At 34.0% G+C, this 25,015-nt stretch overlaps 1 protein-coding gene across 1 annotated transcript in view; it reads right to left on the reverse strand.

The window, feature by feature from the left end:
- Positions 1-13,235: 13,235 nt before the first annotated feature.
- PIG-Q (phosphatidylinositol glycan anchor biosynthesis class Q) overlaps positions 13,236-25,015 on the reverse strand; it is a 42,159-nt gene continuing 30,379 nt past the window's right edge. Inside the window, exons 7-9 of the mRNA XM_076473827.1 lie at positions 17,545-17,659; positions 14,964-15,028; positions 13,236-14,254 (exon numbers count right to left, since the gene is read on the reverse strand). Of these exons, the coding sequence (XP_076329942.1) occupies positions 14,120-14,254; positions 14,964-15,028; positions 17,545-17,659 (315 nt within the window). The 3' untranslated portion in view covers positions 13,236-14,119. The remainder of the gene's footprint in view (positions 14,255-14,963; positions 15,029-17,544; positions 17,660-25,015) is intronic.

The following is a 25,015-nucleotide window of genomic DNA, read 5'->3' on the forward strand; positions in this document are numbered from 1 at the left end:
TTAATATAACGCCTCTAATATTCTTCTGGAATTAAGAAATTTATGTATTCATGATTAACTAAATACTTATATAATTGTAATTAAGCCATTTCAAACAATTTTAAGCTTTTGATTTATAATTAATACTAACTTAAAAATAAATTTTGATTCAAATAGCAATAACTTGCCCACAAATTAACAGAACATTAAAATACAAATATGGGCTTTATTTTCCATTTCGGCCGTCCTGTTCATTAAATTAATAGAAATTAAACACTAAACGACAACGAAAATCCAAAGCTAGTCGTTCTAATTCATATTTTTTATCAAGCTTTCCCTTAAAATAACTGGAACCATCACATCTGAAGGCAATTAGTCCTACCCTGACAATAACAAGGACAATGATACTTAAGATGAACAACATTGCTTTTATGATAGAAAAGGACACAAAACAACGTTTCGGAAAAACTACAGATTTCATCCTCAATATCTAAAGCAAGAATATAAATAATCGCATAATTCTTAAGTAAATAACTAAAATACGTTGTTACAATAACAATAATTTAATCAAACTAGTAATACATATAGAAAATAAAGACTGTTTGTTTTTCTTTTAGCAAAGCCACATGCTGAGTCCACTAAAGAGAATCGAAACCATGATTTTAGCGTTGTAAATCCGTAGACTTATCGCTGTACCAGCGGGGGACAGAAACTAAAGAATTAACAACAAAAGGATTTACTTTCTATGTGGTATGCCATGTTATTTAACTCTCCCCATATAAGACTTCCCTTAAGCTTGTAGAAACAGTTGTCGGTTATTATTAATAGTTGATCATGTGAACTATAGATTTTGTGTCTCATATTGTGAGATTTTTCAACATATTTTTTTATTTTTATTATATTTATTAGGGTTACTGAGCTGAGTTTGCTATTTGAACAACTCTCTAATGTGGTGGTCGCAATACCGCTATCCATTGCGGCTCTAAATGAAATAAGCCTAGCACATGTCTCAGTAATTTCTTAGTTATACAAACTTGCTTTTGATCGATATTAACATAGAATGCTGGGTTAAATCATTATATTATAAACTAACTATGGTAGTTGTTCAGTTTATAATTTTATATCATTATGAGGGCTGTGAGAAAAACATAAGATTACGTTTCCCTAGTTTCATGTAATTTGACTTTCTCATAAAATGCTCTCTTTAAGATTTGACTAACCTTGTAACCACCATTAAAAAGTAAGGGATAACTCTAAATTACCAATTTTTCTTTCTAGAATGATTGCAGATTCCAACTAGCATTTATGCATTTTTAATCCTGAACTATTATATATAATAACATTATCTGCAGGCCTACATGCATTCAGTATCAGTTCTTTGTGAAATTTGAGCTCAAACTTTTAAAATCATGCTTCTAGTACATTAACTATTTTTTACTTATTTAAAAATGCATCTATGAACACAAAATAATAACAAGTAACAAGCCAATAATATTCTGTAACTATTATACTTTTAACTGGCTTTCTAACTATTGCATAAGCACCTTAAAAATCTATCACATGCTCCATCTGAACAGTTCTACAGAAAATTCCAAGCTGAGTAAGCTATGTGGTGTGAGTTTGAGTGGCGTTTTAGATCAAACTAATGTGTGGATTTACACCTTGATCATAATACTTTTTGAAGAGCAACCAAATTGAAGAATATCCTAAAGAAGGTTATAGATGTCTTCTTTGGGGGGTAAATTTAGCATTTTGTGGATCTTTACAAGAAATTGATGCATCCGATAATGATAATTGTTTAGCAATAATTGTGCTACTCAATTGTTATGATCTTGTTCTAGGAGATCATGAAGAGAGAGATGCAGAATATCAGTGAACGGATTGCCATCTTCAAGTTCATTACTTGTTAGGTGAGTCCCAGAATGAACTCATAGCAACCTATGCTCAGAATGTACTTAACATTATTTCAAAAAACAACTTTCAGCAAAATACATTTTTATTATAGTAGATGCAATACTTGATTCATCAATTTGAGAACGTGCAACTTTTATCCAGAGGTTTGTATCCATGCCACAATAATGTTCTTTCTTTGTCATCACGAAAGTTTTGTAGGAGTTATTGATTGGAATAAGAAGACGTGGTCGATATTTCTATTCTAGTGTTTGATTGCTGATCTAATCAAGAAATACCAATGGACTGCAGAATCCAAGCATATGCCAATGGGTCTAATATAGCTGGTAGGTATAATGTAGCTCAAACTCTGTTACTAATAGTTAATTCACTGACAATATTTTCACTCTTACCCTCATTTACATGAGCAGTAATCTCTTCAATAAATCTCAAAAGATTAGTAAAGCAAAATTTTCACCTAGTGAAACCATGATGACTATTCAACAGAATTTTAAACTTTCTTAAATACCTTTTTTGCACATTATTTTTCATTAGACTTTGAAACACTTTTCCCAGCACTGACGTAACGCCAATAGGCGCGTAATTACTGGGACAATTTTTATTACCTCACATGAAAAGCGGAGTAATATTGACCATCTTATAGTCTTCTGGCATCTTCCTATTATTCCAGAACTTAGAAAAAATTGTAGCAAATGGTTCACATATCTATTCCTTAAGATTTTTCAAATATTACCTGGTCATTTTTTAAAACTTCCCAATTTTTTATTTTACCAGTTAAGAATTAATTTGGCCATCTTGTTCAGTCTTGTTTCTACCTAATAGCTGTTCATGATGAATAATATTGCTTACACCTTCATTAGCAAAATCTAAAGAAAAGTTAAAATTTAATAATTCAGCCATCATATAATCATCACATGTTAGGCTATCCGAAAGGTCCTACTTTAATCCCAATATTCTGCTTACCTTTTAATGTATTAGAAGAAATCCTTGTAATCAGTTTTGACGTTTTTAGCCACCTTTTTTTTCATGTACTTTTTGATTTCCTAATTTTTAACCATTTGACCAACTCTCTTGAATGTATATAATCTTCCATTATTGTAATCAATTATAATGCTTTTATTTAATATTATCCTTTATAATGTAGGTATTTTATTCTTCATTTAAAACTCAAACGGCTAGATCTGCTACATGATCATGATATGTCCACTTCTATTTCTGCCTTGTTTAATTTCTTTCGCAAATTCGATAGTCAGCTCTATATAGCGTTTTCATTCAACGATACTTTTATAATGCTTGTTTACTTTTTTCCCACAAAATGACACACATGGTTTACTAGGTATTCTGAAGTTTTATAAGTTGTGCATAAATTAACAATAAAAAAGGTAGCCCAAAATCGTGAAGACCGTTTAGGTCTATGAAAGGATGATAAAATTATAGTTTTTGTTTGTTTGTTTTTTTGGAATTTCGCACAAAGCTACTCGAGGGCTATCTGTGCTAGCCGTCCCTAATTTAGCAGTGTAAGACTAGAGGGAAGGCAGCTAGTCATCACCACCCACCGCCAACTCTTGGGCTACTCTTTTACCAACGAAAAGTGGGATTGATCGTCACATTATAACGCCCCCACGGCTGGGAGGGCGAGCATGTTTAGCGCGACGCGGGCGAAAATTATAGTTACTGCTAAAACTAGGTAGGCACTAGGCCTGTTAAAGAAAGACGATAACGAACGAAAATAAGAAACCTATTTTTTGTCCGTTTGGTGTTTTTCAAACTTTGGACGTTCTGGACAGCTGAAAAATGGCATATACACCAAAGATAGAATGACTATGTTAGATAACTCATCATATTTAGCTTCTAACTATATGTATAAAACAAAATCCAGATCGCTTTAATATGGGCGTTCGTGCTTGCCATGTCTATATAGAGAATACTAGCACATTCTTTGTTGTTAAGCACAAAGTTATACAATGAATTATCTCTACTCCGCCAATCCTATATATTGCAACCAAGTTACCTTCAAAATTACAACTCAGCCACTGGGAAAAAAGTTTCAGAGATCTAACAACTATATTTTTATTTTCCTCATCATATTAATCTAACGCAAGGGTAGAGGCCTAGCATAGATACCGATTAACTCTGTTTTTTTCTTTGTGTGATATAAGAATACTTAAAATAAAAATCATACACATCTTGATGCCTCACAATAGCTTATCTGTCTACTCTACTAGGTTAATGGCGCTAAATAAAAGCAGATAATTCATTGTGTAATTTTGCAGTTAACAACAACTAAATCATTGTAGAATACAACACTGATATATATTGCTAGAGTTTCTATAAATACTGGGAAAAAACATATGTCCTCTTTTCGCAAATGAAACTAAATATTTCGAGGTTTGTTTGAATTTCGCGCAGATCTGTTTTGTTTGTTTGTTTTGGAATTTCGCACAAAGCTACTCGAGGGCTATCTGTGCTAGCCGTCCCTAATTTAGCAGTGTAAGACTAGAGGGAAGGCAGCTAGTCATCACCACCCACCGCCAACTCTTGGGCTACTCTTTTACCAACGAAAAGTGGGATTGACCGTTACATTATAACGTCCCCACGGCTGGGAGGGCGAGCATGTTTAGCGCGACGCGGGCGCGAACCCGCGACCCTCGGATTACGAGTCGCGCGCCTTACGCGCTTGGCCATGCCGGGCCATCGCGCAGATCTACACGAGAGCTATTTGCGCTAGCCGTCTATAATTTAGCAGTGTAAGGCTAGAGGGAAAGCAGCTAATCATCACCACCCACCGCTAACTCTTGGGCTACTATTTTACCAGCGAATAGTGGGATTATAACTCCCCCACGGCTGAAAGGACGAGCATGTTTGGGAATCCCGTGAGCAACTACCGAGTCACTATAAACCTTGGGAGATCCCACAAAGTTGCCTGATTTCAAACCATTCGTATAAATGGGAATGGAAGAATGGTTCGAAAGATGTTCAGCAAAGAGAAGGCGATACTTCCAATCGGGAGTATCCGCTTTCCTCAGATGACTCAAAGAAAGGTTAGAGGTGAGGAGAGTAATAAGCTATAGCAAGATGGACTGATCAATGGATACAAAAACGTCATCCAGTGACACACTTAATTCAGCCACTTGCGTCTGGATATGAAGGTCAAAAAGAATGGCAGACCATCTATTCTGAAAGAGCATAGCCCACTAAGGAAAGAAGACATCACCTCAGGTTTGATGCTGTAGTAAAGATCGAAGTTTAATGGCATACTGCAATAAAAGTTGCAAACGACGGAGGTGTAATGCTCCCGTGCAGATGGAGAACGGGTCCAACATCTTCAGTGCTAAGGTCCTGGCAGATCCGTAGACCAGAGCTATATAGTCCAGTTTGGAACAAATGAGGGCACGATAGATCCTGAGCAGAAAATAGAAGGGGAAAAGAGAACATGGAAGACGTTCAGTGTCCTTTTACACTTAACACATAGCTGCCTGATGTGAGGAATGAAAGTCAGATTACTGTCAAAGATAAGCCTCAAGAACGTGGCCTCAGGGAGCATGGGAAGAACAACATCCCTGAGATGGAGCTCGGGATCAGATTGTATACTGGTAGGCGGCAAACGTGCATGCAAACGGTTTTGGAGAAAAAAAGCTAAAACCGTTTGCTGTGGCCCACTTCAACAAGTGACTGAGGGCAGAGCTGCCATTCAGTAAACCTCATGTTCGATGACCGACGTGAGATGTGAAAGTCGTTGACATAGAGCCTATTTGCAATAGGAGGAGGAAGTTATGTAATGATAGCATTAATCTTGATACTGAAGAGTATGACACTCAAGACACAGCTCTCAGGGACTCCAAGTTCCTGTGGAAAGAACGAGAAAGTGTGAAACCCACAGACTTGGAATCGCTTGTCTAGTACAAAGTGACAAGTAAAAATGAGTAAATGGCTACATAACTCACAGGAATGGAGGTCCTGGAAAATACTATAACTCAAGGTCAAAGAATAAGGAAACAATGTATTCCTTCTTGAGGAATCAAACAAGACGAGCAGTAATCATCCTCTCTAAGACCTTATAGAGATGGCTAGTCAAAGTAGTTGGATGATAGTTAGAAGGAATCTTGAGACCTTTCCCAGGTTTAGAGAAAGGGAGGACAGTAGCCCAGCACCAACATCAGGAAAAACACTCTTCTGCCAGGTTCAGTTAAAACAACCAGAAGAATAGCAAAAGAGGCAGAAGAGAGATAGCGCTGCATCACATAGTGAACATCATCAAGTCCAACTGACGTACTGCCAGACCAATGAAGAGCAAGATTGTATTTCAGATGTATAAAAGGGCGATTATTGTCATAAAGAAGATCATTCTGCACGAGACTTGTTAGCCAAGAAGGTGGTGGAAGAAACAGAAATGTTAAATTCACGAAAAAAGCTCTTGCCAGAAGTATTGGCAATACTCTGTACATTAGAAGCTTCCTGGTCATTGGAGAACAAGATGGAAAAATAATTGTATTGTGAGAAGCTGTATATTAAAGTTTGTATGAAACAAAAACTCTGTCCAAAGGATTTCGGTAACAAGGGATTGTTATAGATCTAAGTTACTTGACTATTACCACTGAAACTCTTAGGAATCAACAGCTGTTAATACACCAACCAGACAACAATCTAAAGGATGAACTTTTAAGCCCAATCATAACAAAAGAGCAATAAAAAGCTCACCAAACATTAAAAAAAAAAGGTAGAAAATATCTAAATTTGTGGGGCAAAATTCAGCTGGAAATACCCCATCTACCCCAAATGAGATAAAAAAAAAATCCATTATTTGAAGAACATTCTCTACAAGCCTGTTGGTTTATTGATGGAAAACCTTGTAGTCCATTGATCAATGCTGATCGACCAAGTTTGTTGACAGGTGTCAAACTGCCTTCAGAGATGTAGATAGAAGTGGAATTAATGGAAATAGCAAGTGAACATAAAGTTCTAGCAAAAACAAAGTTGAAAACGATCTTTACTTTAAGAAACTATTCTAAAACTGGTGTATGGGAAGTTGATATAGAGGAAAGATATATGTTTGGAAGTTGGAACTAACTTCAAGTGAAAACATTGATACCAGGTTAAGTTGGCTTAAAACAACTTCACAGTCTATGACCAGAATACTCCTGTACACTACATAACAATCACTGCACCAGAGGTTGATCTTCTAGCGACAACTAGGAAAGCAGTGATTGTACTGTCATGAGGATAAACTAAGAAGACCCTGCCAGAGAATAGGTCTTTAGAAGAACCAAACATCCTGAAATATTAAAGAGTTGGAAGATCTATTATGGATCTAAGGATTAAAGATGTCATACATCATTTTATATTGAAAAGGCTTAAATAAGTTTGTATTAAAATGAAAAGTTACTACAATGTTGATGCTGATAAGACTGGATCAGGTTGAGGTGACATGATGTGCCTGTGCATTTCCTGGTGAATGGACAGGTAAATTTTAAATTAAGCAGGTGTTTGGAAGAGCTATATATTGTACTGCTCTACTGCAAAGAACTAACAAAGTGGTTCACAGAATCCAGAAATCCAAGTCAATTTCATCTGTTGGAATCGTTTTTAAGTAACTACATAAAACAATTTGTCAAGCCAAATTCCAGAGCATTAACAACGATGGAACCACCAGTGAATTAATTTGACCTTCTACCCAGGATGAACTCTCTTAGTGACAGGATAGCAAGTGATGACAGAGGACAAGATGCAAACTCATCTGTATATCGTAACTGTAAACTCATATTACAATAATGTTAATCTGATTTAATTAATTTATATTGACATACAAACAAAAGTAGCTCAGCTGAGTATTAAAAAGACAATGCAAGTATCACAAGTAGTTTATTTGTAAACACACTTACTTTTCACAGCAGCGTCAAATCAAATAATGAAATTCATTCAATTTACCATAATAAATAATTTTCCATGGCTATTTTGATCTTACAATGTTACCTCCTACAGATTTGTCTCTCTTTTTTTTCTTCACTTTTTGAATAAATCTCAGTTAATATTTGGATGTTGAAAATATCTAAATTTTCTTTGTATCTTTTGACAACTTCAGCATAAACCAGAGTTGTGTACAATTTACACCTAATCTAAATCTTTCAAGCTGGGTGAGCCTTGCAAGATATATATATATTAAACTTAAAACCCCAAAATATTGTTAAAAGAGATGGTATCCAACTAATGAAACAATGCATTTTAATCTTTATATGTGTGGGAATATAAGCATACCACTTGTGTTCTACCTTCTTGTTTTAATATAATACTTTTTAAAAATTAATATGCTATGATAGGAATGTGCTATTATTACATAACACATGGTCAAAAAAACGGAATAAAAACTGCCTTCTTTTATTTCTTTTTCTTTCAATCTTTTGAGATAACACTTGGCTTGCCCATGGAATTGTATGGCTGTTATGTTGCACAATGTGAAAATATGACTACAGCAATGTTTTCCAATGAAAGGTTAGGTGACATCAAAGTTATAAACACTCTTAAATATGAATAATAATTACTAGTCCCATGGTAATGTTAGTTGAATTGGATAAGTCTGAAGTAAATAACATTAATTTTAAACAGATTGGTACATGATCTTAATCAATACGGTCTAGAGAAAAAACAGAATCAAGCATCCTAAAGAAATATACACACACTGTTTGTTAGTTAAAATTGTTTATGCATTTCATGTTGTCTCCAGTCTCTTTATTTTGTTCTCACAAACCCATTCAGTTTCAAAGAAATTCAGAAGTGCTCTTAGGTCAATATCTTGTCGAATCCTCTGTTATTCTATGGACCAACCTTCCTACTCAAAGTAAAATAAGTTTTCCTGAGGATACAACATAAGTAAAAACAGTATATTTAATTAGATATACTTTTTAGCTGCTCAATGTTAATTTTTTTAATCAAAGTAGGTAGACTTCTCTGATTAGAAACTAATATTAATCATTAATTTATTACAAAACCATAGTATATCACACAATAAAATTACATATACAGTATCTGGTTTTAAAATTCTGTAATGTCTTCTGATATTAATTGAATAAATATAATTAATAAAGGTATCTATCAACAGCATAACAGATTTGTTTTTAATATATAAATCAAAGCTATAATTTTGATTTACTTTCAAAAACAATCTTATTTGACAAACAAGAAAAAAAAAAGAGGAAAATAATTTGATAGATAAATACTGAATAACAAACTAAAACTGTACAGTAACTTGGCAGACAATGTTTTCTTTTTGGACAATGTTTTTCTTATATATTGAATTGTTTGTAATTTATAATTGTGTTACAAGTTTGATCAACAAGTGTTACTGTTTGATGTAGTGTCAGAACATGTCAATAATGATTTCAACCAGTATCTCTGGAATGTTATTACAATATTTATTCAATTAAAATCATCATGGCAAGTCTGAAATACAAAAAACGTTAAGACACTAAGAAAATAATCATAAATTACAACAGGTATTGACTAAACAGTAATACTGAACGAACTTGAGTTTTTATATAAAACAGTCACTAAATTAACTTTTGTATGCAGAAGGTTAATCACACACACCTATGGTAAAACAATGGTGTGTCACCACAAATGTGAGTCATGTTAATTCATGTAGAAATCACATAAAAATTCCCCAACATTTGGCAGGCAGTGCTGTCATGGTACATTTATGGCTGCAGTTTTATGTTCCATCTCTTTTATGGAGAATAAATATCCAAATTACAGGATTATTAAACAATATGAAACTAAAGAACACAAGAATTCCAATAAAGGAATTTTTAACATTCTTCCTGGAAATAGACAAATGTCATATGAAAGTGTGTTTAGGAAAACAATGAGCTCAAAAACATGCACTCCAAATCAATACTGTAAAAAGCTCTCATCTTCATTGCAACAATTATTGCTAAAAAAGAAAAGTTATCAACCCAAAAGAACACTGTAAAGTTTATCTTCTAATAACAGCAACATGATAAACAAAAATTTTAAGCTGATGAGGGTACACTTTAAAATAAATTATCATCACCATGAATAGGTGGTAAAAGAAACTGAAATCATTGCAATTTTATTTATCCACATACCTGCCACATCCCACAAAACACCTTAATGCAACTTTATGTCTTTGGTTTACTTACACATGGTCTCGGAAGACGACACACACACACATACAAAGGAGGGTGTATAGATATGTTTTGAATATGTGTAGTCTAAGATCAGCCTCATCTTCCTTCATAGAAGGATTCATACAATGGAAATTGCAGTCAGATAATGCTGCATAAACATGGCAACCAGAATGAACATGATAAACAGTGAAGAAATTAGTTTATAGAGCATCACATGACATATAATACCTTTCTTATAAAATATACTGACATAAGTATTGTTACTATCAAATGGAAATTGACCAAAAACATTATTATTTCCATTTAATCTTAGTGATACATCACCTGTATGAGAGAGACACTAGGCATAGTTAGAATAGTGGTTGTTATGAGATAGAAATATATAAAGTGTTTTGTATAATGATATAACAGGACACCATCTGGCAACTGGACATACAATAAATGTTCTCAAAGTCAGTAAGAAAGCATTATTATCATAAAAATGTGCACACAAGATCAATCTGGTCTGTTAGAATGTGCTAATAGTGTTTATTCTGCTTGTCAGTGCAATGATGGAACAAAATGGAGATCATCCCATAATTATTTGCAAACAGTTTGGTTGTGTACTTACTTTCGCTATTCTACATATACTCATTTGACAGAAAAATTGGGAATATTGAATCATTTGTCCTCTATTTCAAAGACTAGCTTTTGATTAATGCATAGATATGTTGCCTTTTTTTCTACTACTTCATTTGTTGTATATAATTTCTCCAGAATGGTTCCTAGGTATTATGGTTTTTGCTGTTCAATTTTGTCTAACACTGGTTGTAATATCCAGTATCTAACTTTTTGGGAGTTTTACTTTGTTTTCCTCCCATTTATTTTGTAGTGGTCATTTTATGTGATAGCTTTCATCATCATACAATTGCAACACTTTGCAGATTTTAGCAGTAGCAATTCATGCTAACATCATCTTAAAGACTACTGACACATCATTAACCTGTACAAGTTTGGTTACAAATGTATCAACTAGAAAATGTTACTATCATCTTTCTTTTAGCCTCTTAGATTATTTCTTATGTATTGTGTCAGGAACTAAAATATAGCAAGGATGTATATTTCTGATGATTCTTCAGGTGATAGTCATTCAATCATTCTTTAGTAAAAGTAAGATCTGGAGTCTCTCGACGCATTTTAGACATACAGTCATGTGAAAAGGTTAGGACACCCTATGAAAGCCGGTATATTTTTGTAACATTTTTAGATATATAGATATTTAATCTCAATTTCAACAATACTGAGAGATTATAGGAATATAACCAAACAATTAAAACTGAAGAAAAGACTTTTCAAGATCTTCTGTAAATGTAATTCTACAAAAATGCATATTCGAACTGAGGAAAAAGTTCAATCAACAGCTTAGAATGTCCCCTAGTGGTTTTCTTAACCACTTTAATCTGTGAAAAGGCTTCCACATTCTTTCAAACCAAAATTTTAAGAGGGTAGGTTGTGTCTTTAGTTTACTTGAAGTTTCATTTTTTTTTTTATGTAAATACATCTCAGTTACTAAGCTTAATAAACTATAGTGGAATTCTGTGGTATCAGTGTAGTTATTTATGATTTTTGGTTATTCAACTGTATATATAAAACTTAAAAATTTAGTTTGATATACTCAATATGCAAAACTGTAAAAGGTTCAGTAACCTATGTCCAAGTAGCAACCGAGTTCAAAGAACACAGCAAGAAGAGAATTGTTTGCTTTTCTTAAAATACAGAACAATAAATCAAGAAGTAACACAAAGTTTAATAATTTTTCTAAATAGTAATAACCTATATACAAAATGTATTGTATAATAATTGAAAAGTGACTGCATATTACAATACTAATCCACTAAAATACAGCTAAGACAGCTAAAATGGTCAGTTTTATATTACTGTATACATGTGAGTGCATATGCACAGCATCAATGTGAGTTATGTAATGTTAGTTACTTACACTAAACATTTGCACTTTTGTGTTATAATACGTAGTTATTCTAGCAAGTAAAATGCATAATTTATGTTTCTTTCCTATTTTTTTTTTTAATGATGATTACAAGGTTGGTTAAGTGACAGACCCCACATAATTCAAGTACAGAAAATATAAAGTCTTACTGAAAATGAGCATTTGAAATGTAATTAGGAGGTTTTAGAGATCACACAAATAATATTTGAGATTTCTGAGATGAAATGTTTTTTAATCATAACATAAAATCACTTTGTACTTAGAACAGTATGGAAACAGATTTGATATTTTCATAGACAAATCTTTAGTAAAAATATTTCATATTTGTAATATTTACTAAAACTCTACCAAATTTTGTGAAGATACACAGTATGTATCAAAAGTTAGAGTGCAAATACTTAATATGGACAAATGTGTAAACTCATGTATTTTATACTGTGCCCATCATGAAAGGGTTAATGGCACCATTCCACAGTATATTACCTGGTTCTACTAGTTTTAGCAAAATAATCGTTTCTTTTATTCTCTTAATGTTATAGATGCAATTAGTGTGTTATTTAAAGTTACTGAACAGTTTATGAGCCTTCTCTTCATTATCTTAATAAGTGTTAAATTCAGAATAAACTCCAAGTGGCAGTTTTATCAGGAAACTAAAAGGGGAATATGAGTTTAAATTTAATCTAGATAATATTGTACATTGCTAAAAGACATTGATTTATTAACTTATGTTTATAAAATCTGAAAATTGAATTTTTTGATAAGGTTATTAATTATTTCTGTCTCATTAAAACAAATTGTAGTTCCTCTAAATTACAGTGCAAAACATTTATTACTGTCAAATATAAGTTACCTTACGCTAGAATTTTCACTACTATATGCTATACTGGAAGCTTAGAAAAATTAATGAAAATTTGTATATCTATACTATGATTATTAAATTTCACATGGATTAATGTATTGGTATAATAAATTAACTTAGTATTCCAAAAATTGTTTAATTTCAAAGTCTACATTCAAGAGCAGTCCATTTCAATTTACATTGATCAATGTGCATTATAAGGTTATACTAGTTATACATTATCAGTAACCCTTGACACAAGTTAACCAAAGGGAGATAAGCTAGACCTATATCATAGTGAAAATTAACCAACATACTGTTGGTGTAAATAGACTTTGTATTCACACCAACAGTATATTTGGAATAATAAACCAACTCATTTAGTGTCCAAAAATCAGGTATTTATTTACACCAGTACTTTCTAATGCATACCAAATAAGTTACATCATATAGTAATTTCTTATCTATTATTCTATTTATCTACATGTGTATGTGTGTATATATGTAGCTTTTTATACATATTCAGCTAACAGGATGTACAACACTGTTTAAACTACCTGTAGGTTCTTTGAAGAATGAAGAACACCAACATTAATTACATTAAATCATTGAAATTGTAACTAATTAATAAATAATACAGTTAGGCTACCATCCACAACAACAGCACTAACATATTATTTACATTTATTTTATTTAATCTATAACACTTTTATGCAGGAAGTGAATATATAACTGTGGATATTCATATTATTTTCTTGTCAATCTCTTTTAGCTTTCTTGTTCAAGAAACTTAAGATCTACAGTTTTGATATTTCATTAATGCATTAAACATAATCTGTGTTAAAATGTAGACAAAAAAGATCATACTAAAAAAAAAATTAATATTTGCTCGTAATGTACAGAATTATCTCAAACAATTTTCAGTTTGAATATGATAATATTTTTGGTACACATCATTTGTGAAACTATCTTTAATTCTAAAATATTTTGAATAATTAAGTCACACAATTTGGACTCTTTATAAGAACCACAACTTTTGCAAGTAAAACAGCATATCAATTATATTACCATCATCTTAGGTTCTCAGAAGCATTTATTCTATCAAAAACTTTGTACCACACAGAAGTACAAAAATAGTTTTAAATACAGAATTTCTTTACAGCATCAACTTTTCTCAAGTAACTGTACTGATATACATTTCAAATGTCATGCTTCTATTACACTTTTTTAAATATTCTATGAACTTGAAACACATTACTAATTTTACAAAGGGTAAATAATCTTTCCTGTAATCATGTCTACCAGTAATGTTGTCCAAGATGGAATTAGTCTCTCATTGTTTTCATTTTCAACAGGGAGAGTTTGTTTAATAAGATGCCCATAGGGAACTTGCACCAACTAGTAGCAAAAATTAAAAAGTATTTACAAGAATATTACAGAAAAAAAACAATGTAAAGCAACTTACTGAAATTAAACACAGACATTGTAAAATAGTTTTCAAACTGTGAAAGATACAAAAAATTTAAAAAACAATGCAAATTTATAAAAAATGACACTAAACTAAATCATAAATAATGAACTAAAGTGTTTACCCATACATGAAAAAGGCATCAGATTTAATACATGAATTCTAGTTGTCACAATTCACAAAAATAAACTTGAATGTTCTACTTTAATCCTCATGATGAACCTCTACATAACGTCCAAGTAATAGTTTTATTTACATTACTAACAAACCCTTTCCAGCTTGAAACTACTGTCTTTCAGATACAAATACAGAACGCATCCTTACTGGTTTTTTTTTACACTCATAATTTTCATATTTAAGTAAAATACCAAGGCATTACAAAGAAGTACTTGGCACTAAGTTGTTAAATTTTCTGGTATGGGCTCAACAGAATTTACTATAAAAGTATATAAACATAGGTATACATAGATAGTACACATACATGATAGAACTAAAAATAACATATGTAAATAAAAAAAGCGAAAAGTACATAAATATACACAGATCTTAATTGATGCACATTTGCACAAAGAATATTGAAATAATGTAAAAATATATTATATAAAGACTTCATATTTATAATTAATATATAATACTTGCCTGCATTTTTAAAGTCATATTTCTGTCATTACTGGAATGGTGGCAAATAGTAAAGAAAACTTCTCCTAGAAAATATTTTATGATAATATAAAAACTGAAAACACTCTAAAACTTTTACATAATTGGTTCTCCAGGACATGGGCTACAAGTACACATGTTCTTGTGTTCTCCTCAGACTTTACCAACTTGTTACCTCTTTTATGTAAACATGTTCTACCTTGACTTATTCCCCCCTTTTTTTCTAATTTCTTGACAAACACTAAACTCTCACCTTTTTGTGTCTTTTCTAATAATGTACTACTTTTAAATAAATGTAAGCACTAAACTGTGATCACTTCCTAATTGTTTCTAGTTTTATTCCACTTTTCCTAACTCACACTAAATTCTGATCTTTTTTTGTTTTTTACTTCAAACTGTGTAAAAGTTTTATAAAAACACACAAAATTCTAAATTCCTGCAATTTCTGATGTTTTACCAGGCTTACATTAACAAACTCACTTCTAACACTTTCCAATCTTTTCTAATGTTGTGCCAGTTCACCAGTTCTACAACCTCACAAAAAAACAACTTATGTCTAACATTTTTCTTCTTGTTTTTCTAAAGTAGTTCCTGTGTTATATAATCACATTAAAACCCGACTTTCTCCTATATTTTCTAATGTTGTACAATTTACATAAAAGTTTAGGAAATGCATGGTAGTGAAAGAAAATTTTATTTATTTACTTGAAAATACAAAAAGTTTGTTTTACTTAAAATCAAAAGTTTCTATAAAATTGTAAAATTTTCTACTTATTTTACCACCTATTTCAAATGTTTTGAACAATGACATACAAACACTCAACTTCATGAGAATCTTTTAGAAAAATGTTAAATTATTGGTTTTATGTATATACACACACACACAAATATATTTTTCATACATTTATTCTTGCATAGTTTATTCTCAATCACAATGATATTGAAAATCAACTTAATCAGTAAGCAACTGGTTTTTGAACAATAAATACTGTTGCATACTGATATTAATTACAAACATGAACTGAAAAAGACACTAACAATTAAAATTTTAATCTCTGTCAACTTACCAAAAATGTACATTCACAAACAGTTTCTTCGTATGTTTTCGAATTTTGCACAAAGCTACTCAAGGGCTATCTGCACTATTAGGGCTATTTATATGCAAAAACGGCTCGTTTGGGTTGAGAAAATATTTTACATAGAAGAGCGAACAATGTTTCGACCTTCTTCAGTCATCGTCAGGTTCACAAAGAAAGAGGTAACTGACCGGAAGCTCACCACATGTTTGAAAGGGGTTGTGTAACTGAGTGTCGGAATGTAGAGGGCGGTATTAGATGTTTGAATATATAATTTTATTTATTTTATTATATTAATATAGGTATAGGGAACTTTTTATTTAAACTAAAAAAAGATGTTTAAATGCGAGATGTTAGTAGGTAATTTTGTAAATGAAATATATGAAACAAAGCTATGACATTTACAAGTTCTGCTCTAGAACATGTTAAATCAGGTAATAGTACTAAATACTTTGGTAAATAAGGTTTAATTTATTACAAATGAAAAAATACTTCATAACTACGCACACGTCAACAAATATTTGTTCAGAAATGCTCATAAATTTTGAACAATAAAATATATACATTTTAAAATCCCAAACAAATCATGCTGAAGAAAAAATTTGATTGCTTTTTCCTGTTACACAACCCCTTCCAAACATGTGGTCAGCTTCCGATCAGTTACCTCTTTCTTTGCAAACCTGACGATGACCGAAGAAGGTGGAAACGTTGTTCGCTCTTCTATGTAAAATATTTTCTCAACCCAAACGAGCCGTTTTTGCATATAAATTTCTCAACAAGTGGGTTTCTCGACATCACTGATTATTAGGGCTATTGTCCCTAAATTAGCAGTGACTAGAGGGAAGGCAGCTAGTCATCACCATCCACTGCCAACTCTTGAGCTACTCTTTTACCAATGAATAGTGGGATTGAATGTCACGAAGTAATGACCCCATGGCTGAAAGAGCAAACATGTTTGGTGTGACAGGGATTCTAACCCGTGACCCTCAGATTATGAGTCGTGTGCCTTAACCACCTGGCCATGCGAGGCTGCATAGACAGTTATTAAACTGCACATTTGCTAATAATAAAACAATGGAAAACACCACCTTACACTGGTATTGATATTAGGTTAACTTAGTTTTGCTCTGTTGGATTGTTTGTGGGTAAACACAAAACAACACAATGGACTATCTGTGTTCCACTGACCACTGACATAGAAACTGTTTTTAGCATTGCAAGTCCACAGACATACCATTGTACCATGAGGAACATTTTGCTCTGAAGTAATTAGCATGTTTTGATCAAAGTTATTAATTTATATAACTGAGCATTATAATTTTAATAATTCTGAAAAAAGCTGAGAAAAAATACTTGCACATATTAAAATGTTTATAATACCCATTAAAAAGAAAAATCCTAATTAAACATAAGTAAATTTTTACTTATCATGGTGGGTTATTCAAAACTAATCATATAAATGTATTCCTTGAAAATTATATACTTACCAGCAACACAATCCGACTTAAAAATTCTTAAAATGATAACATACAAAGGCATTAGATTCAAAGCTTTGACTATCCACTTGACAAGACCTTCTACAATCAAAACAATAATTCGAAGCTGAAATAAAAAGATATATTATTTAACTTTTTTTGCATAGTATATTGAAAGAACTAGCTAAAACTATGTTTACTTAGCTGTTATTAATTACAATGAGGTGACTTACATAAGAAACACTGCAAAAATAATTAAGCACACTAATACCAATCTTCAACTAAGAAATGAAATGCTTGGCAAAAACTATTACTTCAGAGGAAGGAGGGTTGTTGTTTATGTTTTTATGGTGCAAAGCAGCAAGACTATCTGTGTGCCAAAAAACCTGGTAAAAAAATAAAACAATGAAAGTATTATAAAGCATAATGGGAAATTAAGTTAAAACAGAAACCAATGTCAGATAAAAACTTAAATAGAATTAAAATACAAAAAGTTTGTTTTAAAGGTTTCTATGAAAATTGTAAAATTTCCTACTTATTTTACCATCTATTTTAAAGATTTGGCAAAGTTTTGAACAATGACATTTTAACATGGTGGGATGGGCTAAACTGTGAAGACAGCAACGTCATCCAAGGACAGACCCAATTCAGCCAACTTTGCTTTAGTATGAAGGCCAAAAGGAAAAATGGCAGACCATCTATTCTGAATAAAAATTAAAAACATCTGTGAGGTGGACAGTGTCACTATCGCCAACAGATCTGTTCAACATCATTGGCAAACCCATGATAAAAATATGTTTAAAATGGTGCCATCACTCACTGTCATAATAACAGCATGACAGTAAAATGTGAGTGTCACACAAACAACACACTGGTACATCAGTTCCAGATAAAAGAAAACGATGAGTTACAAAACTGTGACCAATGCATAGCCTAGTTCGGGTAATTTCCTCATTTGATTTTTAAAGAAACAAGATGGCCAAAGACCAACAGAAGGTTTTATCTGGAAAAAGCTTATCACCACGTTGTTCACTCCAAGTCAAATGGCACAGAGCTGAGCTTTAAATACAGGGCCATAGTCCACGTATGGAACAGTCATAGCAGTGATAGCACCAGAGTAGACAGACTTAGCTGTGATGTTAGCGAGCGCTTTTCTACGAATAGCAAAGTAGCATAATATCCAGAAAAACTAAACAGAAGTAAACAATAATGAAAAATGAGGCAGTTGTTTTTAAAAGTAGCCTAATATCCAGAAAAACTGAATAGAAGTAAAGAATAATGAAAACTGAGCTAGTCAGTTTTGAAAATTGATGAGAATCGGGTGAGAACTAACATGAAGGGATTCCAGGGACAATAGAGAGCCAACCGAGTCAGTATAAATAGTACAGTTTATGTACTGCATAGCCTCTAGGTGATCCAGGGCAAGAGAAATGGTATACAGTTTGGTAGTGAACACAAACTGTGGAGGACATTCTGTGTGCAACCACCATCCACAACAAACGATGGCAGAAACCACAGAGTCACCTGTTTTTGAACCATCCATATAAACAAAAATGCTAGAATTGGGAGTATGCACCTTCTGCAGATGACTCAAAGAAAGGTCACATTTGGGGATACTATTGGTAGGTTGGTTGATTTGGTGTTTTATGGCACAAAGCAGCTAGGCTATTTGTGCCAAACATCCAATAAAAAGTTAAAATTAAAGTAAAATTAGGAAATTTATAAAAGAAAATTAAGGTAAAATAAAACAGTTAAAAGAAAAGAATAAAACCAATGTTTACATCTAGTCTACAGCATTAAGAGAAAAACTACAGTAATACAAGTTGTAAAGGACTTTCTGTAGCATAACTGTAACTATCATAACTCGCCAGGAAGACTAACAGGTAAGTACAAAAACCATCAGTCACCTGAAGTTGGCCTTCCAGTCCTGGTTCCGAGTTATTTGATGTTATGGCCATTTTCAAAAAGTAATAAAAGTTTTAAAGACTTGTAGCAGAGTTTTAATAATAACTCACCAGGATGACTAACAGGTAGTTCAAACAGCAGTGTTAGTTCCCTGAAGTTGGCCCTTCGAGTCTTGGTTTTGAGTATTTTTATGTTATGACCATTTTCTAATTTCAAATCAAACTAGATGGACTGCAATTCTCAAATGGGAATCCCATTAAAAAAAGGTCTAATGTATAAATTAAAAAACTTAATTGCAGTAAAAAGATTAATGGCCTTTAAAAAAACTAAAAACATTCCTAAGGTGGACTGTGTCACCATCACTAATAACACTGTAACATTATGGACAAACTTGTGACAGAATATGGTTAAAATGGCACTGTCGTTGAGAGTCCTAAGAATGGCAAGAAATTAAAATGTGGTTTACTGTGACCTAAGTATCACACAAACTACACATTGGTACATCAGTTCCAGATAAAAGAAAACGATGAGTTAAAAAAACTGTGACCAATGCGTAGTCTAGTTAGAACAACTTCCCCTTTCCGATCATTATAAAAGCAAGAAGGCCAAAATCCAACATAGGGTTTTATTTGGAAAAGCTTGTTGTCATGTTGCTCATTGCAAGTCAACTGCCAACTGGCATGGAGCCGAGCCTTGAATACAGAACCACAGTCCATGTATGGAACAGGCACAGTGGTGATAGTGCCAGAGCAGATAGATTAGCTGCAGCGTCAGTGAGCTCGTTCCCACGAATACCAACATGGCTCAGTATCCAGAAAAACTGAATAGAAGTAGATATTAAAGGTAATTGGGCCAGTTGGTTTTGAATATCAGCAAGAACAGGGTGTGAACTAACGTGAAGCGATTCCAGGGCCAGTAGAGAACTAAGCTAGTCAGTATAAATAATGCAGTTTGAGTACTGCTTAGCTTCTATGTGATCCATGGCAATAGAAATGACATACAGTTCAGCAGTGAACAGAGAAGCTGAAGAGGAGATTCTGTGTGCAACCACCGAACCACAACAAACCATGGAGAGCCCACAGAGTCACCTGATTTCAAACCATCTGTATAAATATGAATGGAAGGATGGTTCGAAAGATGTTCAGCAAATAACAGACAGTATTTCCAATTAGGAGTGTCTGCTTTTTTCAGATGACTAAAAAGAAAGGTCATATTTGAGGATTGTAAGAAGCCACGGTAGGATGGGCTGACCAGTGGATATAGCAATGTTATCTAAGGTCAGACCTAATTCATCCAACTGCATCTGGATACAAAGGCCAAAAGGAGAAATGGCAGATCATCTGTTCTGAAAAAGTATGGCCCACTGAGGAAAAAAAACACAAACCCAGGAGGGATGCTTTGGTAAGGAATGAAGTTTCAAAGCATATAGTAAAGACAGCTGCAAGCGGTGGAGGTGCAAAGAAGGTTCATGAAACTCTACATATAAGCTCGGAACTGGGGAAGTGCAGATAGCCCCAGTGCAGAGCCGAAGTCCTTGATGATGAATGGGGTCCAGCATCTTTAAGGTCGAAGTCCTGGCAGAGCCACAGACCAGTGATCCTTAGTAGAGTTTCAAACAAGTAAGAGCACGATATATCTTTAGCATAGAACATCGATTTGCTCCCCAGGTGGTGGAAGAGAAGACACGGAGGATGTTCAGTGCTCTTGTACATTTAAGGGGATGGTATTAAGCCATGGTGGAATGAGCTAACCTGTGTAGACAGCAAGGACAGACCCAATTCAGCCAACTTTGCCTTAGTATGAAGGCCAAAAATAACAAAGGCAGACCATCTATTCTGAAAAAGCATGGCTCATTGAAGAAATAAAATACAATACCAAGTGGGATGCTATGGTATGGATTGAAGTTTTGAAACATAGAGTAAAGACAGAGGTGTAGGAGATTCATGAGACTCAGGGTACAAACTCTGGACTGGAGAAAAGGAGAAAGACCCCGTGCAGAGCAGAAGTCCCATATGGTAAATGGGGTCCAATATCCAACATCTTCAAGGCTAAGGTTCTGACAGAGCCATAGACCAGAAACTCATAGTCGAGTTTCAATTGAACAAGGGCATGACAGATCTTGAGCATCCATTTTACAAGAAGTGAAAGGAAAGGGTACAGAGGATGTTCAGTGCCCTTGTACTTGTATGATTTGAGGAACCAAACAAGACAAGCAGTAAACACCCTCTCCAAGACCTTACAGAGACAGCTTGTCAAAGCAATTAGATGGTAGTTTGAAGGAATCTTGGGATCCTTATAAGGCTTGGAGTTAGGGAGGACAATAGCTCATTACCAAAAATCAGGAAAAGCATTCTCCTGTCAGACCTGGCAAAAAATAACCAGAAGAGTAGCAAGAAAGGCAGGAGAAAGATGGCACAGTATCTCATGAATATCATCAGATCTAACTGATGTACTGCCAGACCAATGAAGAGCAAGCTTGAGTTCCATCAATATAAAGTGGCAGTTACAGTCACAAAAATGATCAGCCTTAAAGGAAAGAGGCGATTGCTCTGCCCAAGTCTTGATGGCTAAGAAGGTAGGAGATGAAGCTTAAGTGCTAGATGATCTGGGCATCAGGAACCTCCTGACCATCAGAGAGCAAGAGCAAAAGGGGAGGAGACGCATACTGCCCACTAACCTTCCAAATCTTGTCACATATGACTTTGGATTGGAAATAGAAGAGATGCTAGTGGTATACTTAATCGAAGGCTCTTTCTGGCTTTGATGTCTGATGTGCTGAGAATGTGCACAGGTTCACTGAAAAGTAATGCAGTTTAAAAGTGGAGGATATCTATGGAACGTATCCCAGGTATGTTTATGAGCCTTCGGGGCATGTAGCAGGCAGCATTCTACCAAAGATGAGGATAAATGTCCAAGATCAAGTGGGAGGAAATAACTTCCAATTCTCTTGGTAGGAGATATTGTTCACAGTTTTTAAGCATTGCACATCTTTCTCTTTCACTCACTTATGGCAAGAACTAGAGTAAGTGGTGTGAACCACTACAGTTAATACAATACGGTTACAGTTGACACTCTCAAGCATCATTGTCTTTGCCACCACCACAAGCACATGTTAAAGAACCATGATGTGATGTCTTCAAGTGACTGAACAGCTGGCACTGGAAACATCTGAGAGGGTTTGGAACATATGGCTGCACCTTACATTTCAGATAACATGCCTTGACTGTGACAGGTAGATATGGTGATGTAAAGGTCAAAATCATAGGCATCATAATTCCTTCTATGAGTGTGGAGATCCAGTGCACTGCACAAATGCCTTGGCTCGAAAAACCAATTAGGATCTCCAACTTGGAAATGTTTTTCAAGTTCCTCTCAATAACAGGTACTTTTGAGGAATTGAGGGTAGCATGGGGTGTAACCTTGATGGGTATATACCCAATGCTCTTCAAACTTGGGTGGAGTTTGGTGTGTTGTGGTGGAGGTGTTTCCACCAAGGTTTCTCCTGAGTGCAATTTCCTTACTGACTTTGGGGAGGCAGCAAGACCCTCTAATCTCTTTTGAATAAAAAAGGGGACATCTGCCCTACATTTTTTCTCAGACAATGAATGCAGAATGAGAAATTGAAATGTTGAGTCTGACTCTGATGGTTACTTTATGACAGTCATCCATACGTAGTTGTTTTCTGATAGTTTTATTTTTCATTTTTATATTTTTGTTTCAGAATGGGAGTATCCATAATAAAATAAGTACATTTCAGTGGTCACTGTCCCCACCCACCACAAAGCCCTATGAGGGAGCAAACTGCAATGCTGAACAAGAACATTGTAATAATACCAGGGTTTCATGAGCACTATATCCAAACACCAGCAGAAACAATGTCCTCAACACGTTGAGAACGTCCAACACTGGTGCTTGGTTGACCTGCCAACTGACCCTGAGGGGGGCACCTTAAGGCTGCCTGTCTACAGGAATTCAAGACTAAAGTGGTGTGTTATGGTTGGGTCACTCAACCACCAGGATCCTCTCCTCCCCTTCACGTGCTGTCACACACAGCAAACATGTGGATGAATGTACAAATTCCAGAGGTAAACTGAAATTACAGAACCTTCTCTGGGAAGTCCCCTCTCCACACACAGGAACCCACCTCAAGGAGAGGAAGGAGGAAAAACAAGGGACCCTAATGACAGACATCATATGGAAAGGAAGGAAAACTATTATATGAAAATGAGACATCTGAACACACTTGAGAAAACATATACAAAATTAGCAGAGTTGGGCCTAGTAGATCTTACAGAAAATGCACAGGAAGACATGGCAAAGTTAGGAGAAAAAAACAAAAAACTGTCAAAATCCTCCTGATCATGAACAGGAAATGATGCAAGAGGAAACCTAATACTGTCGGGAGAAAAATGACACCTCACATAACAGTTAATCTCCTGAATAATGACAGCTTAAAAATCTTCAATTAAGACTTCCAGACCAGAAGCCAGTGATGGAACTCCAAATAGATGAAATGAAATTAATACATAAAAATAGTAAAATTGAAAAATATCTGCACTTGATCACTGACTAACGAGAAGCACAAGCTCAGTCAAATTGAATAGAGGGAGTCTTGTGCATCAGGAGGGTGTGTCCCACTCCTATTAGGGAAGGGTTGTCACGTGATGATTTACATGAGAGATTCAATTAAACCACATTGGAAGCTCAAAGACTGTGGCATGTGAAATAATGTTTGCATATAGAGGGCAGCACTAAACAAGAATAGCTATACATATGAGAAGTAATGTACTGTATTGAAACAGCAAATTTTAATCATAAACCTTAAGGCAAATATATGACAAATTTATCTTTATCTAATATGGTTAACTACTAACATAACTATTTAAATAAATGAGAGTGGATGTGCATCCTTTCAAACTTGCAACATTCTACTGTCCATACAAAATCAGAAGTGTGAATAATGGCCACTTTTGGTATTTACTTTAAATTAAATATTGGATACAGTGCTTGAAATTAATTCTTTCAAGATTTTTTTTATAAGAGTTCAAGTTTTTATTTTACTGGCACAGTATTTATGCAAAGGAAAGTTCACCACTTTGTTATTTGACCAACTCCATAATTAGTATATCTGATGGTTCATTTTAGATATTGGTCTTTGGTTTGATATAATATTGAAGATAATTGACTTTCCAGTGGCATTTCAAAACTTGTTTAACCCTTTATGTGCAGTTGACGACCACAGTCGACTTGAAGGCTCAGCATGGCAGGCTATCTTCGTCGACAAGATGTAAACAACATACCCTCGTGGCTAATTATCACACAGGCCTGTAGACCCACTTGAGGCTTGTTTACTTGGGATTCCCAGCAGGTATTTAAACTGAAGGTCACGTGATTTTTGTTTTCTAGCCTGTGTAGATCAAACTGTTCATTGTTTTAGAAGATGCCTTCCTTGCATATTCTGTTGATACTTGCAGTGTTGGTACAATGCCGAAAGGAAAAGCTTATACCACTGTATTGATATTATTTTTAACGATGAAGAGAGTGACAAAGAGTTTGAGTCAGATGATAACGAAAGCTT

Source organism: Tachypleus tridentatus, chromosome 12 (genome assembly GCF_004210375.1).
Source record: "Tachypleus tridentatus isolate NWPU-2018 chromosome 12, ASM421037v1, whole genome shotgun sequence".
Classification (NCBI taxonomy): domain Eukaryota; kingdom Metazoa; phylum Arthropoda; class Merostomata; order Xiphosura; family Limulidae; genus Tachypleus; species Tachypleus tridentatus.